The sequence below is a fragment of the Pristiophorus japonicus genome, chromosome 7 (assembly GCF_044704955.1).
Source record: "Pristiophorus japonicus isolate sPriJap1 chromosome 7, sPriJap1.hap1, whole genome shotgun sequence".
NCBI lineage: Eukaryota > Metazoa > Chordata > Chondrichthyes > Pristiophoridae > Pristiophorus > Pristiophorus japonicus.
In genome coordinates, this window is record NC_091983.1 from 154,227,498 (window position 1) to 154,245,786 (window position 18,289).

General features: G+C 42.6%; 1 protein-coding gene across 1 annotated transcript in view; it reads left to right on the forward strand.

Annotated features, from left to right (window-relative positions):
* me1 (malic enzyme 1, NADP(+)-dependent, cytosolic) overlaps nucleotides 1-18,289 on the forward strand; it is a 643,978-nt gene that overhangs the window by 497,242 nt on the left and 128,447 nt on the right. Inside the window, exon 10 of the mRNA XM_070885433.1 lies at nucleotides 12,352-12,457. Coding sequence (XP_070741534.1) covers nucleotides 12,352-12,457 — 106 coding nt within the window. The remainder of the gene's footprint in view (nucleotides 1-12,351; nucleotides 12,458-18,289) is intronic.

An 18,289-nucleotide genomic window follows, 5' to 3' on the forward strand; every position in this document is an offset into this window, starting at 1 on the left:
TCAAGTCACTGGAGAAATACCACCGGCGATGTCTCCGCAAGATCCAGCAAATCCCCTGGGAGGACAGACACATCAACATTAGCATCCTCATCCAGGCCAACATCCGCAGCATTGAAGCACTGACCACACTTGATCAGCTCCACTGGGCAGGCCACATAGTTCGCATGCCAGACATGAGACTCCCAAAGCAAGCGTTCGACTCTGAACTCGTCCATGGCAAACGAGCCAAAGGTGGGCAGAGGAAACGTTACAAGGACACCCTCAAAGCCTCCCTGATAAAGTGCGACATCCCCCAGAGACCTGGGATTCCCTGGCTAAAGACTACCCTAAGTGGAGGAAGTGCATCCGGGAGGGCGCTGAGCTGCTCGAGTATCGTTGCCGAGAACATGCAGAAATCAAGCGCAGGCAGCGGAAGGAGCGTATGGCAAACCAGGCTCCCCGCCCACTCTTCCCTGCAACCACTGTCTGTCCCACCTGTGACAGAGACTGTGGTTCTTGTATTGGACTGTACAGTCACCTAAGAACTCATGCTAAGAGTGGAAGCAAGTCTTCCTCGATTCCGAGGGACTGCCTATGATGATGATGATGACTGCAAGGTTCAGTGCTGGGCCCCAGCTATTTACAATATACATTAATGATTTAGACAAAGGAATTGAATGTAATATCTCTAGGTTTGCAGATGACATTTAGCTGGGTGGCAGTGTGAGCTGTGAGGAGGATGCTAAGAGGCTGCTGGGTGACTTGGACAGGTTAGATGAGTGGGCAAAAATGCATGGCGGATGCAGTAAAATGTAGATAAATGTGAGGTTATCCACTTTGGTGTTTGGATCACAAATTTGATCTCCTGGCTTGGTATTTAGCTGAGATACACACAGCAGCAGACACTCTTGTCTTCACAGTTGATCCTCATGAATGGAAGATCCAGCTTGAGATAGCTCAGGATATTTGGGACAAGCAGAGATGACCAACAGCTCCCATATGTTGCTCCAGGGTGGAGATCATGTTGGTGTGACTGTGAAGGTTTCTGGATGGATTTCCTACAATTACCCTACAATTGTCTCAAAAGATTTGCAAAGACTGAGCAACATAGGGGGCCTTATGAACCCTGCAAACTGTGGTTCTTGGTCAATTTGTCAATAAATATGCAGGATTTTGACCCCTCTTCACAATTCAAAATTTAAAAATTGCAAACTTAAGTTGTAGCCATTCTAGTTGACACCCAGTTATTGAAAAACAATGATTAATAGATCAGAAGCAAAATACTGCAGATGCTGGAATCTGAAATAAAAACAGAAAATGCTGGAAATCTCAGCAGGTCAAGCAGCATCTGTGGAGAGAAACCAAATTAACATTTCAGGTCTGTTACAAAGATTCTGACGAAGGGTCACAGACCTGAAATGTTAACTCCGTTTCTCTCCACAAATCCTGCTTGACCCGATTATTAGATCTGGTTTTCCTGTTCTTGGTCGTAAGACACCTTTATTAATTCTTGCATGATGTCTACTAATACAGCTTGTATGACCAAATGGAAAAAAGTATCTGTAATGATTTTCAACTACCAGATAGTCATACAGTCCTATTTAATCTGCTGTGCCTATCTGATCTGGAGTATATCTACTATTTATCTGCCATTGTTTGAAAACCTAGCACTGAGCTGGTTCATGTCAGAGTTATTTGTTTCTTGACTGAAAATTTGACTTATTGGGGATCACCTATTGGTGTCCTGTTTGATGCAAGCTCTTTGGGAATTATGATCTGTTGGGGCTTTATTGTTTTGTCGTATCACCCTTATTTTAATTCTTCAAGTTGATGCAGCCACCAATTGAACTACTTTGTGAGGTAAAGTTTCTTGCATAGAAAGTTGCACTGTCAATATATTTGGTTTCAACTCGAGTTAGTGAACTGTAAGCAATTATTTTAAGTAAAAACAGAAAATGTTGGAAATACTCAGCAGGTCAGGCAGCATCTGTGGAGAGAGAAAATTGAGTTAGCGTTTCAGAACGATGACCTTGCATCAGAACTGGAAGAAATTAGAGATGTAACTGATTTTAAGCGAGTGCAGGGACGGGGGCGGGGGAGGGAGGGGAGGAAATAACTAAAGGGAAGGTCTGTGATGGGTAGGAAGGCAGGAGAGATTAAATAACAAAAGGTATGATTGTACAAAGAAAAAGAAGATGGTAATCGGACAATTAAAGAAATAAAAGATGGTCTAGAAGAGGTGTAAATGGGTACAGCAGAATCATCAACAGCTGCCATCTGGAAAAAATGGGGGCAGAGGTTATGAACCAAAATTGTTGAACTCCGTGTTGAATACAGAAGACTGTAAAGTACATAATCGAAAGATGAGGCGCTGTTCCTCAAGCTTGCGTTGAGCTTCATTGGAACAGTGCAAGAGGTCGAGGTCAGACTGGGAGTGGAGCGAAGAATTAGTGACAAGCAACCAAAAGCCACATGTGTAAACTGAATGGAGGTTTTCCTCAAAGTGGTCACCCAATCTGCATTTGGTCCCCCCCCCCCCCCCCCCAAATGAAAAATGCACCGAGCAGCGAATACAATATACTAAATTGCAAGAAGTACAAGTAAATCACTGTTTCACGTGGAAGGGGTGTTTGCGGCCCTGGACAGTGGTTAGGGAGGAAGTAAAAGGGTAGGTGTTGTATCTCCTACACTTGCACCGGAAGGTGTTGGATATGACTGAGGAGGGGACCAGGGTGTCGCGGGCCGGGGGGGGTGGGGAATGGTCACTTCCAAATGCTGTAAGGAGCGGGGAGCAGAATATGTGTTTGGTAGTGTGATCACATTCGAGGTGGCAGAAATTGTGGTCGTTGATCTGTTGAATATGGAGGCTGGTGGGGTGAAAGGTGAGGACAAGGGGAACCATATTGTGGTTCTGTGAGGGAGATCAGAAGTGCGGGAAATGGAACAGACATGGTTGAGAGTCCTGTCGAGGGGAATCCTTGGTTGAGGAAAAAGGAGGACATATCGGAAGCACTAATATGGAAGGTGCCATCGTCAGGACAAGCGTGATGGAGATGGAGTAACTCGGAGAATGGGATAGAGTCCTTCGAGGAAGTGGTGTAGGAGAAAGTTTAGTCAAGGTCGATAGCCTAACCCTAGAAATGGCCATAGAGAAGTAGAGGGAAGAGTTTGAGATGGACCGTGTGAAGGTGAGGGAAGGATGGAAATTGGAAGCAAAGTGAATGAAATTTTCTAGTTCAGGGCGAGAGCAGGAAACGGCACCGATACAGTTATCAATGTACTGGAAAAAGAGGTGAGGGAGACTCCTGAGTAGGACTGGAACAAAATGTTCCACATATCCCACAAAAAGGCAGTCACAGCTAGCACCCATGTGGGTTCCCATAGCAACACCTTTTATTTGGAGGAAGTGAGTGGTTGTTCAGTGTGAGAACCGGTTCAGCCAGGTGGTGGTGGGGACTGGTTGGGCCTCTGTTTAATGTAGAGGCAGAGCACCCTCGGGCCATCCTGGTTGGGGGATGGAGGTGTAAAGGGATTGGACGTCCACAGTGATTGATTTTTTTTTTCCGTAACTGGAAGACATTCGAGATATTGCAGGTTTAAAGCAAGTGCAGAGGCAGGGAATTATTTTAGGTCAGCGAGTTTGATTTAACATTCTGACAGCTGTCCTGATTTCGAGCAGCGTTTTTAATGAAAGTTGTTTTCTCAATTTCACTTGGGTCAAGAGATGTTCACATTTCTTTATACTTTATCTGCTGCCACATAAGGCAGTTTTAAATGTTGGACCTGAATTTCTCCAGGCCTTCCTATGCATTCCCACTGTAAGTTGTGGAAGGCCCACCAATTAGACCAAAACTTGTATATGCCGAGTCTTGGCCTGTGTTGCAAATTTCCACCGCAAGCACAGTCATCTGCGGCAAGAAGGGATAGTCAGGGCTGGCGTTTCCTGGCCCCAGCCTAGGATTTGTTGGGCGATCGGTATACTGGGTTTAAAGCTGGTCTAGTTAGGAAGTGGTGGCCTCACTGGAATTTATATTCTGTCTCCTTTCTTCCACCGCCCCCACCCCGCCCCCCCCCCCCTGCTGTGACGTGTGCCCACAATGCACCCAGAAGTATTTAAAATTTGAAACCTTCCCCTGACCACGCATACTCTGACAGGATGAGAGGCTGAGATTCACATCGTAATCTGAAGCCCGCACATATTGGGGCCTGTTGTTTCCATTATTTTTCTACTACATAATATTTTAGGCTCTCAACAGTTATTCATTTCCTATAGCTAGGACTCCGGACAAATCATCATCATAGGCAGTCCCTCAGAATCAAGGAAGACTTGCTTCAACTCTTAGCATGAGTTCTTAGGTGGCTGTACAGTCCAATATGAGAACCACAGTCTCTGTCACAGGTGAGACAGATAGTCGTTGAGGGAAAGGATGGGCAGGGAGCCTGGTTTGCCACACGCTCCTTCCGCTGCCTTCGCTTGATTTCTGCATGCTCTCGGCGACGATACTCAAGGAGCTCAGCGCCCTCCCGAAAGCACTTCCTCCACTTAAGGCGATCTATGGCCAAGTGTCAGTGGGGATGTCGCACTTTCTCTGAGGCTTTGAGGGTGTCCTTGTAACGTTTCCTCTGCCCGCCTTTGGCTCATTTGCTGTGGATGAGTTCCGAGGAGAGTGCTTGCTTTGGGAGTCTCGTGTCTGGCATGCGAACTGTGGCCTGCCCAGCGGAGCTGATCAAGTGTGGTCAGTGCTTCAATGCTGGGGATGTTGGCCTGGACGAGGACGCTAATGTTTGTGCGTCTATCCTCCCAGGGGATTTGCAGGATCTTGTGGAGACATCACTGGTGGTCCCAGGTCAAAGATTTGACAGTAACCAACTAAATAGATGGCTAAGTGAATCCGAATGTTCTGACATCTTACAGGGAAGAAGCGCAGGGAGCAGCTTTATTTTCTGTGGCTACGTCCGAGCGATCTCTTTCAGATTCCAGCTGATAACATATGGAGGGCTGTCGCCTGGAGCAGTCCTCGGATATCTATAAACATTACAGTCGAGATTGAATTGCAGTATGCAACAGGCTCTTTGACAGATCAGTCCTGACGGCATGTACTTATTTAGGGGACTTCCTTTCCTAAATCTGCATCACTTTGGTATGTTCTTATGGTGTCTGGAGCATGAGAAATAGAGAAAATTGATGACCCATCTATCAGGCCATATAGGGATTTCATTTTGGGAGCATTGGCGTTAATTCAAAAATGAACGGCTGCAAGTTCTGGGTCTGTATATGATCGGATGTCGAGACCACGAAAGGCATCACCAATGCAACATTGTTGACAGTAATTTTGTTGTTGTATATATTCAGTATGTGGTTTCCCCAGGCTGAAACTAGGCTGCACTCCAGTGATTTGTGCAGGATGCATATGATTTGAAGAATAAAGACAGCCCATGGTAGATGATCTATTAAGTTGCTAAATTTCCAAATACAAATTACACCTATAGGTGATTTCATTATCAGGCATTTTACATCATTATGTTGGAGCTCTGTAATTTCTCCTGGCTGCTTGGGCGGAAATTGCTTTAAATAGAAACATAGAAACATAGAAAATAGGTGCAGGAGTAGGCCATTCGGCCCTTCTAGCCTGCACCGCCATTCAATGAGTTCATGGCTGAACATGCAACTTCAGTACCCCATTCCTGCTTTCTCACCATACCCCTTGATTCCCCTAGTAGTAAGGACTTCATCTAACTCCTTTTTGAATATATTTAGTGAATTGGCCTCAACAACTTTCTGTGGTAGAGAATTCCACAGGTTCACTACTCTCTGGGTGAAGAAATTCCTCCTCATCTCGGTCCTAAATGGCTTCCCCCTTATCCTTAGACTGTGTCCCCTGGTTCTGGACTTCCCCAACATTGGGAACATTCTTCCTGCATCTAACCTGTCTAACCCCGTCAGAATTATAAACGTTTCTATGAGGTCCCCTCTCATTCTTCTGAACTCCAGTGAATACAAGCCCAGTTGATCCAGTCTTTCTTGATAGGTCAGTCCCGCCATCCCGAGAATCAGTCTGGTGAACCTTCACTGCACTCCCTCAATAGCAAGAATGTCCTTCCTCAGGTTAGGAGACCAAAACTGTACACAATACTCCAGGTGTGGCCTCACCAAGGCCCTGTACATTTGTAGCAACACCTCCCTGCCCTTGTACTCAAATAGTGCAGGGAAAAAGGTAATTTGTTCCCTTGTAGCATAAGCTTTAAAAAAAACGATTTCACTTTCCTTTTTTTATAATATAGATGTTTTTTTTTAAATTTATTGTAACTTCTGCTTATCCTCTTATCTAGACTCGTGCTTTGTTTCATTCAATCCATGGCCTCTTTAAAAAGTACTGATAGCGTAGTGGAAGAAGTTAAACAGCACCCAGGTTTTTGGAGTCAGGGTCATAAGTAAGAACCTTTTGGGCTAGATTTTCGACAGGTTTGCGACCGGGTTTGCGTCACAATTTGACCCTCCGCGGTGAAAATCTGGTCACGAAGGCGGGCAGGATCCTCGGGTACCTGTTTACAGCAGCAATTCCAAGTACCGCCAGGGAGAGGTGCGCTGATTTACAACAACTCGGATTGAGTTTGTGTCCGAGTTTTGGCGCTCTCCCGGCCCGTAGGCCGCGCCCAGAATAGCAACAGGTCAAACTTGTCGGTGCAGCCCTGCCAGCAGCAGTAAGTACGAAAACCTGGAAAAAAGGTAAGTTAAAGTTTTTATTCTTTTTGCAGCGATTAGATAGTTAAGGGTCTTGTGAATGTTTTGGGGAATTTTTTTCCCCCCTCCCAAGGCGCCTCTCGCATCGCTCCTGGCCCTGGACTAAAGTTGACGAAACTCATGTTTTGCGCGGCGAATACTTGTGCAACACCTTCCTTACCGTTGCGCCCCGGTAAGTTTCACACATCGCTACCATTTTTGCCAAAAATCCGGCATTAAAGCTTTAACATACAGGGCTTGAAATTACACTCTGAATTAGCATGCAAGTACTGAACACATTATTATGATTTTTCCTCTGCCTACAATTTAAACGGGAACTAGCCCATTTAAAATAATAGGTTAATGTTTCCACTCAACTACCACACAAAGGAAGTTCATATATTTTAAGCAGTCATACACCAATATTCACAAAGGGCAAGTTAAAGGTTATGGCTTTAGAAGGAAAGTAAGACTTGCATTTATATAGTGCCGAACATGACCTCGGGACATCCCAAAGTGCCTTACAGCCAATGAATTGCTTTTGAAATGTAATCACTGTTATAATGTAGGGAACACGCAGCCAATTTGCACACAGCAAGATCTCATCAACAGCAATGTGAAAATGACCAGATAATCTGTGTGTGATGTTTAGAGGAATAACTGTTGGCCAGGGCACCAACACTGGCACAATTTAAAACAACTGCCAAGGAATTTCTAACTGAAACATGATGAAGCATTTGGAAAAAGTGATAGAAAATGCCCAGTGTGTCAAGCTGGAATAGTGTCTGAGCAATGTTAATCTTGCATTTCACAAGTCAAAATGTAGGAGTCATTATACACCTGCATACATATATTAAAAGTGCCCCACTTTTATAACAAGGTTCTCCAACTTTTCCAGCTTGATTCTCTACATTTATGGCCTGAACCCTTTAACTCTCCCCAGAACTCACTTTTTGTTATGTTTGTACACAGTAGGATAAAAGAAAAACAGTGTACTGAGGAACAGAAAATGGTTAATTCCATCCATGTATCGTACTGGAATCAAATTTGACAGCAGGCTTTACTCTGCATGCAAATTGCACTGTGCAGTTTATATTAAATAACTATTGTAGTCTACTGCAGATTACTCAACGTTGCTTAATTCAAATTTGTTGGAACAAAAAGCAATAGACTGTACAGGACAAGAGCTACACAACTGCCCCATGTTTTTTCCAACCTCCACAACCAGGAGTTGTAAGGTATGGAAAACGTGGCATCATTCAATTGCAGAACAAAGATATGAACCCGAGTTTGGAATTGTTCCCTGGATTTAACTCCGTTTTATCCATGAAATAGCATTGTGGAGCAGAAATTTGTTTGCTCAATCGGTCACTTTTTCTTAAGTACATCCTTCTAATGACCAGAAATAAAACTAGAAATAATTGAACACTCAGCAGGTCAGGCAGCATCTGTGGAGAGAGAAACCGAGTTAACTAACAAATGACCTGTCAACCTTCACCGCTCAGGCTCACTCCTAAAGAATTGCAGTTAGGTTAAGGTACCAGTGGCTATCCCTGAGTCACTGCCTACCAGAGAAGAGGAAAGGACAATGAAAACAATTAGATTCTTTGAACAGTGCTACTTTGACTTCATTCTGTAAAGCTCAAGATTTCTGCAAAGGAATGCAAGCCATCTGTGGGGAACATTATCAGTCCACACAAGTATATCTGGTAGAAATAGCATCAAAATACCCTAATAGTCTTCAGAATAATTTGTTACACTTTAGTACACTGCTATTTTGAAGACCCTGTTTAAAATGTTGAAAAGTGCTGGTTTTCAATGTTATTTCAAGGACGCAGCACATTTTGTCACAACTTTAGATCCTCTGCGTGCAGTCACACCTGGTCTAAATTTAATATTCCCATGTGAAAAAATGAAGCGTTATTTTGTACAGAGATGGATTATTTAAAGTGGATTCCGTAAAACTGAAGACTTTTTGCATTTTAAGTGGCAGAGATTTAAATATTTTCTGGGAAATGGTGCCATCTGCTGGTTAATGAAAAAGCCAGAATGATTTCCAAATTTCATGATTAGCATTCCTCACAGTTAAGGGGCGATTCTCTGAGCACATTTCAATCCATTGGGGGCTGACGGCCTATTCATTTTCATTGATTTTAATGAATGGATAATCATAGTCTATGCACCTTCAAAGATTCATGCTTTGATGGAAGCGCTGGCTAATATAATCAGTCCTTGAAAGGCCATTGACAGGGAACGTGGAAATGTAGCAAACAGTGAGTAGGATAGTAACAGACTGATGAAATGGGCAGATGCATGGCAGATAAAACTTAACGCAGAGAAGTGTGAAATTATACATTTTGGTAAGAAGAATGAGGAGAGGCAATATGAAGGGAATGGTACCATTTTAAAAGGGTTGCAGCAACACAAACATGGGGGGTGTACATACATAAATCTTTGAAAGTGGCAGGACAAGTTGAGAAAGCTGTTTTTAAAAAAAAAAAAATATATATATATATATATATATTTTTATATATAAATATATATATAGATCTTTGGCCTTAAAAATAGAGGCATAGAGTATGACAGCAAAGAAGTTATGCTAAATTCTGGCCTCTTGAATTTAATCACTCCACCATTGGTGGTCATGCCTTCAGTTTCCAAGGCCCCTAAGCTCTGGAATTCCTTCCCTAAACCTCTCAGCCTCACTACTTCTCTTTCCTCATTTTAAGAAGCTCCTTAAAACCTACCTCTTTGACCATCTGTCCTAATATCTACTTATTTAGTTCGGTGTAAAATTTTGATTGATAACGTTCCTGTGAAGTGTCTTGGGACATAGAAACATAGAAATATAGAAAATAGGTGCAGGAGTAGGCCATTTGGTCCTTCGAGCCTGCACCACCATTCAATAAGATCATGGCTGCTCATTCCTTCAGTATCCCTTTCCTGCTTTCTCTCCATACCCCTTGATCCCTTGAGCCGTAAGGGCCATATCTAACTCCCTTTTGAATATATCAAATGAATTGGCATCAACAACACTCTGCGGTAGAGAATTCCAGAGGTTAACAACTCTGAGTGAAGAAGTTTCTCGTCATCTCAGTCCTAAATGGCTTACCCCTTATCCTTAGACTGTGATCCCTGGTTCTGGACTTCCCCAACATCGGGAACATTCTTCCTGCATCTAACCTGTCCAGTCCCATCAGAATTTTATGTTTCTATGAGATCCCCTCTCATTCTTAACTCCAGTGAATACAGTCGATCCAGTCTCTCCTCATATGTCAGTCGCGCCATCCCGGGAATCAGTCTGGTGAACCTTCGCTGCACTCCCTCAATAGCAAGAATGTCCTTCCTCAGATTAGGAGACCAAAACTGAACACACTATTCCAGGTGAGGTCTCACTTAAGGCCCTGTACAACTGCATTAAGACCTCCCTGTTCCTATACTCAAATCCCCTAGCTATGAAGGCCAACATGTCATTTGTCGCCTTCACTGCCTGCTGTACCTGAAAGCCAACTTTCAATGACTGATGTACCATGATACCCAGGTCTCTTGCACCTCCCCTTTTCCTAATCAGCTGCCATTCAGATAATCTGCCTTCATGTTTTTGCCACCAAAGTGGATCACCTCACATTTATCCACATTATACTGCATCTGCCATGCATTTGCCCACTCACCTAGCCTGTCCAAGTTACCCTGCAGCCTCTTAGCATCCTCCTCACAGCTCACACCGCCACCCAGCTTAGTGTCATCTGCAAACTTGGAGCTATTACACTCAATTCCTTCATCTAAATCATTGATGTATATTGTAACTAGCTGGGGTCCCAGCACTGAGCCCTGCGGCACTCCACTAGTCACTGCCTGCCATTCTGAGAAGGACCCGTTAATCCCTACCCTCTGCTTCCTGTCTGCCAACCAGTTGTTCTTCCACATCAATACATTACCACCAATACCATGTGCTTTAATTTTGCACACCAATCTCTTGTGTGGGACCTTGTCAAAAGCCTTTTGAAAGTCCAAATACATACACCCACTGGTTCTCCCTTGTCCACTCTACTAGTTACATTTTACTATGTTAAAGGTGTTATATAAATACGTTGTTGTTGTAAATCTTTTAAAACATTGGTTCAGCCTCATCTGGAGTGTTGTGTTCAATTTTGGGTCCCATACTCTCGGAAGTATATCAAGGTCTTGGAGAGGGTGCAGAAGCGATTTACGAGAATGGTACCAGGGATGAGGGATTTCAATTATGTGGAGAGACTGGAGAAGCTGGGGTGGTTGTTCTTAGAGCAGAGAAGGTTAAGAGGAGATTGTACAGAGGTGTTCAAATCATGAACGGTTTTGATAGAATAAATAAAGTGAACGTGCAGCCAATGGTGTGTAAGGTTAAAATTACCCTCTAACAATACGAGAGCTGTCCTAAGCAGAACTTTCTTTTGATGAGAGGCGCTGGGAGACCAAGTATAGAGTATTGTGGTTATCATTCCTCTTGGTTTTGAGCTCTGATGTCAAGCCTGTGCACCATATAGCAGGATTAGTCCCGTTGTCAACAGCTGCTGGTTACAATGTGGTTACGGTTAGGTTACATTGTCACCATTTGTCCACTTGTATTGATCAGTCCTGTCTCCCTAGGCTGTTTGCTTTGTTCAGAATGATTTAGTTTAACACTGATCTTTCAGTTATTAAGCTGTTTGAGGTTTAAAACTAGATTTCAGTATGAATGCTGCTACATTTCTGGGTGGTATTTGGGTGGTTTGAATACACTCTACACACTTTGCAAATGTGTTTTCTGGTTAGCGGGATCGACCATGTGGCTGGTGACTGCTTCAAAAGGCTGACGTGACATTTAAATGCTTAATTGGTGGCATGCCCATCTTCCACATCATTTCCTGCTGTTCTGGATTATAGGCTGTCAAAAGTGAATTATATCCTTTTGAAATGGGTGTTCAGTGGTAGTAATTATACAGGAGATTTTGAAATGGTCACAGTAATTTGACAGGGGGTGCAGGGACTATATTTCAACCATTTATTAATGTGTTTTTTTCTTTTGGCTCTTGCCCCAAGCACCATTACCGACATCAATGCATTTCCCAATGGGAATCTCCCTATCTGTTAAGTTTGCAAAAAATTCAGGAGCTATGATTGGCTGCTATTCTGCATGAGAGGGTCTGTGCCCATCTACTGCCATTTGCACACTCATGGAGGCAAATGGGCTGGCTGCACCTTGTCAACTGTGTGCTGGTGGAGGTTCCTCTTCCCAAAGGAAGTTGGGACAACAGCTCAATGGCATCACCAAGATATGTGAATGCTTGACTAACCATACTATTTGATGCTGTCTTGGAAATGCCCCAATCATACATTGTCATCATTTCAGAGGCACTGCATGCTGGGTTGAGTGGGACCTACCTTGATGCTACCAGCTATTTCTTCAGAGATTGGCACATCTACTTGAGTATAATCAAAAATGTAGAGAGGGAGTTATCATTGAATTTAGCTGGACTTGATTATGAACATGTGAATGGCATGATGATGCATCTGAAACATGGTATAGTGTTTCACAAAACTTTTTTTTTAAATTATGAATGAGAAAGAAAGGCTTTATATTGTTTTGTCAGTAACATTTCACATTTTTATTGATATTTTCCTTTGTTTTTAAGGGACGTGCCAACCTGTCTCATCAGAAACTGCAGTTTGCTCACCCACATCCGGAGCTGAGGAACCTGAATGATGCGGTTCGGGATCTCAAACCGACTGCAATTATAGGTATATTGCATTTACTTACTTTTTGTGCTCACTCGTACACACTATCTGCCTCTTCATTACTGGGAAGTTTTGACCACTGTCTCAAATGTACCTCTTACAGAATGCCTGAAAACAAATCACATTCTTCAAACCCATTTGAAACATAGAAACATAGAAAATAGGTGCAGGAGTAGGCCATTCGGCCCTTCTAGCCTGCACCGCCATTCAATGAGTTCATGGTTTTGTTTGGCACTGCAGGTCAACTAACTGGCACAGCTTTTTGGCTGCTCCAACTGCTGCCCCCTTATGACCCCTCGATCTGTGTCCGTGTAGTAACTGGTGTCATTCCTGCTGGTATGGCAGATTTTATGCTTCATTCTTCCTCTTCCATCCTAAAATGCCTCACTTTGGAACTGCTACATAACTACCTTTTAAGATATTGATTGTTGGTTGAAGTAAATTAAATCAACAGCAGGGCTACTGTCCAATATTGAGTCAAATGCAATTTCTTTCAACATCAAAGACCAAGGCAGATATGGAGATGTATAACTAACATTGCTTTATTTAACTATAATTGCAAAGATACAGTGAATGCTACTGTAAGTTTAACTATCAATGGTAGTCTATCAATACTGAAGTTGTCCTTTGGTAATACAAGAACATAAGAAATACGAGCAGGAGTAGGTCATTCGACCCTTCGTGCCTGCTCCACCATTCAATAAGATCATGGCTGATCTTCTACCTCAACTCCACCGTCCTGCATTATCACATATCCGTTCATTCACTTAATATCCAAAAATCTATCAATCTCTGTCTTGAATATACTCATCGAATGAGCATTGGGGTAGAGAATTCCAAACGACAACAACTTGTATTTATATAGCGCCTTTAACGTCGTAAAATGTCCGAAGGTGCTTCACGAGTGTTTTAAGACTGAACAAATAAATTTGACATCGAGCCACAAGAAAAAATTACAGCAGATGACCAAAAGCATGGTCAAAGAGGGAGGTCTTAAGGAGGGTCTTAAAATAGGGTAGAGAGGCGGAGAGGTTTAGGGAGGGAGTTCCAGAGCTTCGGGCCGAGACAGCTGAAGGCACGGTCACCAATGGTCGAGCAGTTATAATCAGTGATGCTCAAGAGGGCAGAATTAGAGGAGCGCAGACATCTCGTGTGGTTGGTGGAGGTGGGTCCCAGAGCTTGGGGCTCAGGCAGCTGAAGGCATGGTCACCAATCGTATGGCAAACCTGTGCCACCCTCCCTTACCCTCAACAACAGTCTGTCCCACCTATGGCAGGGACTGTGGCGCTTGTATTGGACTGTTCAGCCACCTCTTTCTAAGAGTGGAAGCAAGTCTTCCTCGATTCCGAGGGACTGCCTATGATGATGAGTGAACTGCTATTTTGTTCTGAATAATAAAGTCAAATAAGGGAATCAAGTACCATTTTTCGCACATAATTATCCGACAATCCTCACTCTGCTGACTGTTTGCTTAGCCTCCCATTCTAATTCCTTTTCCCCCCATGAAACTCGAAACAGTCAAGCAGTGGGAGGTATTCAAATAAGTACTTGGTACAAAACAAAACTAGTACATATCCCTAAAAGGCAAAAGATCTACATGTGTAGGTAAAAAAACCATAGTCAACAAATGATGTATGAGACGGAATCAAACTGAAAGAAAAGACTTATACAAATGCTGGAAAAGTGGAAATCCTGCAGTCTGCAAGAGCTATAAAAAGCAACATAAACATACAAAGAAAGTAATGAGTTGCAAAAAAGGAAAATGAAAAATAACTTGGATATAAATTTAACAGTAAACATTTTTATAGAAAGAAAGCCTTGGATTTATATAGCACCTTTCACAACCACCGGATGTCTCAAAGCACTTTACAGTCAATGAAGCACTTTTGGAGTGTAGTCACTGTTGTAATGTAGAAAATGCGGCAGCCAATTTGCGCCACCAGCAAGCTCCCATAAACAGCAATGTGATAATGACCAGATAATCTGTTTTTTTGTTGTGTTGATTGAGGGATAAATATTGGCCAGGACACTGGGGATAACTCCCTTGCTCTTGCTGCTCTTCGAAATAGTGCCATGGGATGTTTTATGTCCATTTGAGAGAGCAGTCAGGACCCGGTTTAACGTCTCATCTGAAAAACGGCACCTCTGATATATAGAAATATGGAAATTTACAGCACAGAAGGAGGCCATTTCGGCCCATTGACTCCACGCCGGCCAACAAAAAGCAGCATGGCCCTTGGTCAGCAGCCCTAAAGGTTACATATAAACCTATGAACAATGATGGAAAGGCAAAGAGCACCCAGCCCAACCAGTCTGCCTTACACAACTGCGACACCCCTTATACTGAAATATTCTACACTCCACCCCAACCGGAGCCATGTGATCTCCTGGGAGAGGCAAAAACCAGATTGAAAAACCCAGGCCAATTTAGGGAGAAAAAATCTGGAAAAATTCTTCTCCAACCCATCCGGGCGATCAAAACTAGTCCAGATCATCACCCTGGCCGTATTTGATTCCCTGCAGAACTTACCTTATATCTGCGCCGTCCAACAAAAGGTCATCCAGTCTAATCCCAATTACCAGCTCTAGGTTCATAACTCTGCAGGTTACGGCACTTCAAGTGCCTATCCAACCATCTCTTAAAAGTGGTGAGGGTTTCTGCATCCACCACTCTTCCGGGCAGCGAGTTCCAGATCCCCACAACCCTCTGCGTAAGAAATCCCCTCTAAACCTTTCACCAACCGCCTTAAAACTATGCCACCTCGTAATAGACCCCTCCACCAATGGAAATAGACCCTTACTATCCACTATGTCCAGGCCCCTCAATATTTTGTACACCTCAATGAAGTCTCCTCTCAACCACCTCTGTTCCAATGAGAACAAACCCTGCCTATCAAATCTTTCCTCCTAGCTAAGATTCTCCATTCCAGGCAGTATCCGAGTAAATCTCCTCTGCACCCTCGCTAGTGCAATTCCGTCCTTCCTATAATACGGTGACCAGAACTGTATGCAGTACTCCAGCTGTGGCCTAACCAAAGTATTATATAATTTAAGCATAACCTTCCTGCTCTTATATTCTATGCCTTGGCCAGTAAAGGCAAGCATTCCGTATGCCTCCTTAACCACCTTATCCACCTGGCCTGCTACTTTCAGGGATCTGTGGACAAGCATTCCCACGTCCCTTTGTTTATCTACACTATTAAGTGGTTTATCGCTTAATGTGTGTATTCCCTTTCCTTATTAGCCCTCCCAAATTGCATCACCTCACACTTCTCTAAATTAAATTCCATTTGCCACTGCTTTGCCCACCTGACCAGTAGATTGATATCCTCCTGCAGTCCATGACGTTCCTCATCTTTATCAACCACACAGCCAATTTTAGTGTCGTCTGCAAACTTCTTAATCATACTCCCTATATTCAAATCTAAATCGTTGATATATATCACAAAAAGTACTGAGCCCTGTGGAACCCCACTGGAGAAATATCCTTCCAGTCACAAAAACATCCATCAGTCATTTCCCTTTGCTTCCCACCTCCAAATCAATTTTGGATCCAACTTGCCACTTTGCCCTGGATCTCATGGGCTTTAACCTTCTTGTGGGACCTAATCAAAAGCCTTGCTAAAGTTCATATATACTACATTGTATGCACTACCTTCATTGACCTTCTTGGTTACCTCCTCAAAAAATTCAATCAGGTTAGTCAAACATTATCTTCCCTTAACAAATCCGTGCTGACTGTCCCTAATTAATCCTTGCCTTTCCAAATGTAGATTTATCCTGTCTTTCAGGATTTTTTCCAATAATTTTCCCACCACTGAGGTTAGGCTGACAGGCCTGTAATTACTTGGCCTATCCCTTTCTCCCTTCTTAAACAAGGTTACTACATTAGCAGTCCTTAATATAAATATATTAAGAAAATGAAACTGCTAAGGGGGAATGTAGGACCATTAATGCAGGGGAGACTTGTTAAATGAGTATTTTATACCCATTTTCATAGTGGAGGAAGAGGACAAATTCCAGTGGTGCAAGAAGCATTGGTGAGGGAATCGAGAACAAGAGGGCGTAATGTTATAATTAGTCAGGTTATTTAGGAGTGACATCAGGAAGCATTTTTTACACACACAAGGGCAATGAAAATATGGAACACACTCTCCTAGAAGGCTGGGGCAGTTGAAATTGATAGTTATTTGTTAGGTGAGGGTATCCAGGGGTATGGAACAAAGGTGGGTGAATAGAGCTGAGGTACAGATCAGCCACGATCGAATTGAATAGCGCGGATCAGGCTTGAGGGGCTGAATGGCTTATTCATAAATATCCGTGAAACTCCTTACTTTCTCGTCTTTCCTTCTTGCAGTCTTTATGTTCCTTATAACCAAAACTTGCTGTGACCGAATCATTACTCTCTGACTTGACCTCGTCCATCATTTCTCACACTTATCAACCTTGGCGCCCTGCGCAATGAGTAATGGCCCATCTCCTTGGTTTCTTAAAATGTTTATTTTTTAAATTGTAGAATGAGGGTTATGTAATTCTACTGCGTGTAATCTGAATAATATTGTAATGTTTATTCAGAGATTACAAATTGGAAAGTGTTACTTAAAGTGTGTTTTTAAGTTGCAAGGGATACTCAATTTTGAGAAAGGGAATTGTCATTAGGACTCCTTATGAAGATACACTGTCACTTTTGGTAAACTGTTACTTCTGTAAAAAAACAGAAGTGTTCATTATTTTTATCCAAATCATGCACCAGTGATGTGATATGGTATTTCAACAGAATTCATGTAATTTATGGATGGTCAATGTTAATCTGAAACATTGTTTGCAACTTCTGTTTGCAGTAGCATTTTATTGTGGTTTTAATAATCCTTTGAATAATAATGCACTAAATAATAGACATAAAATGCACACTTATCTGAAGCTGCTGCATCGGCGCAAAATCCCGCTCCACAGGTGGCCTCTCCCTGCGCGTCGCAGCACGTGCTCGTAGGGACATGCGCAGGGGTCATGTGTGCCTGGACACCCAATCACAGTTTAGTATTTTCTCATTCCTTGTAATAGGAGATTCATAAATTACGAATCTCCTATTACGATGAATGAGAAAACCCCCAAAACGCAGAAACACTACATAAAACATTTTTTTTTAAAAACACCTCACACAGTACACTAATAGAAATTAAAGTTGTTATACATGTTTTTTAAAGAAAAAAAAAGGCAGATTTTAAAAAAAAAAAGTTGGGGTTAGAGTTTAAAATGACATTACCTGAGTGGGCGGCAGGGTTTTAACAAATATGTTTTTAAAATTTTTATTTTAATATTTTTTTACAGCTTTTTAAAACCTTACACCTGTAAAAGTAGGCTATGCGCCTGCTTTTTCAGGTGCAAGATTTTTGAGGAAACTTTCCGGGCAAGATATGCATAAATCCCGCAATCTTGCCTGTCAAATGTCCACGATCTGTCATTGCGCACTGAAAACTGGTTTTTCCGATGCCTTCCCAGGTCCGTAGAAACTTTGTATGGGCTCAGGACGTTGGAATTTCTACCCTAATGTGTTAACAAAAACTAGCCTAGATTGAGGCACTATAGGAAGCTCACTTACAACCCAATTTAGGTGCTGCATATAATGAGATTTAGATTTTATGATAGTCTTGTATGGTTTGGCTCCAGAAATTTGTATTGCAGCCTCACATTGACTGGAAAGTATTTTGAGACAACTGAAGCCTATTTTTCTTGCAACCAAATTTCCCCATGAGCTGCACCATTTTTGTTGGTGTAACTTGATTTTTCTGGTATATTTTTTTAGTTGCAAATATGGCCATTTAATTTGCGCCAGTG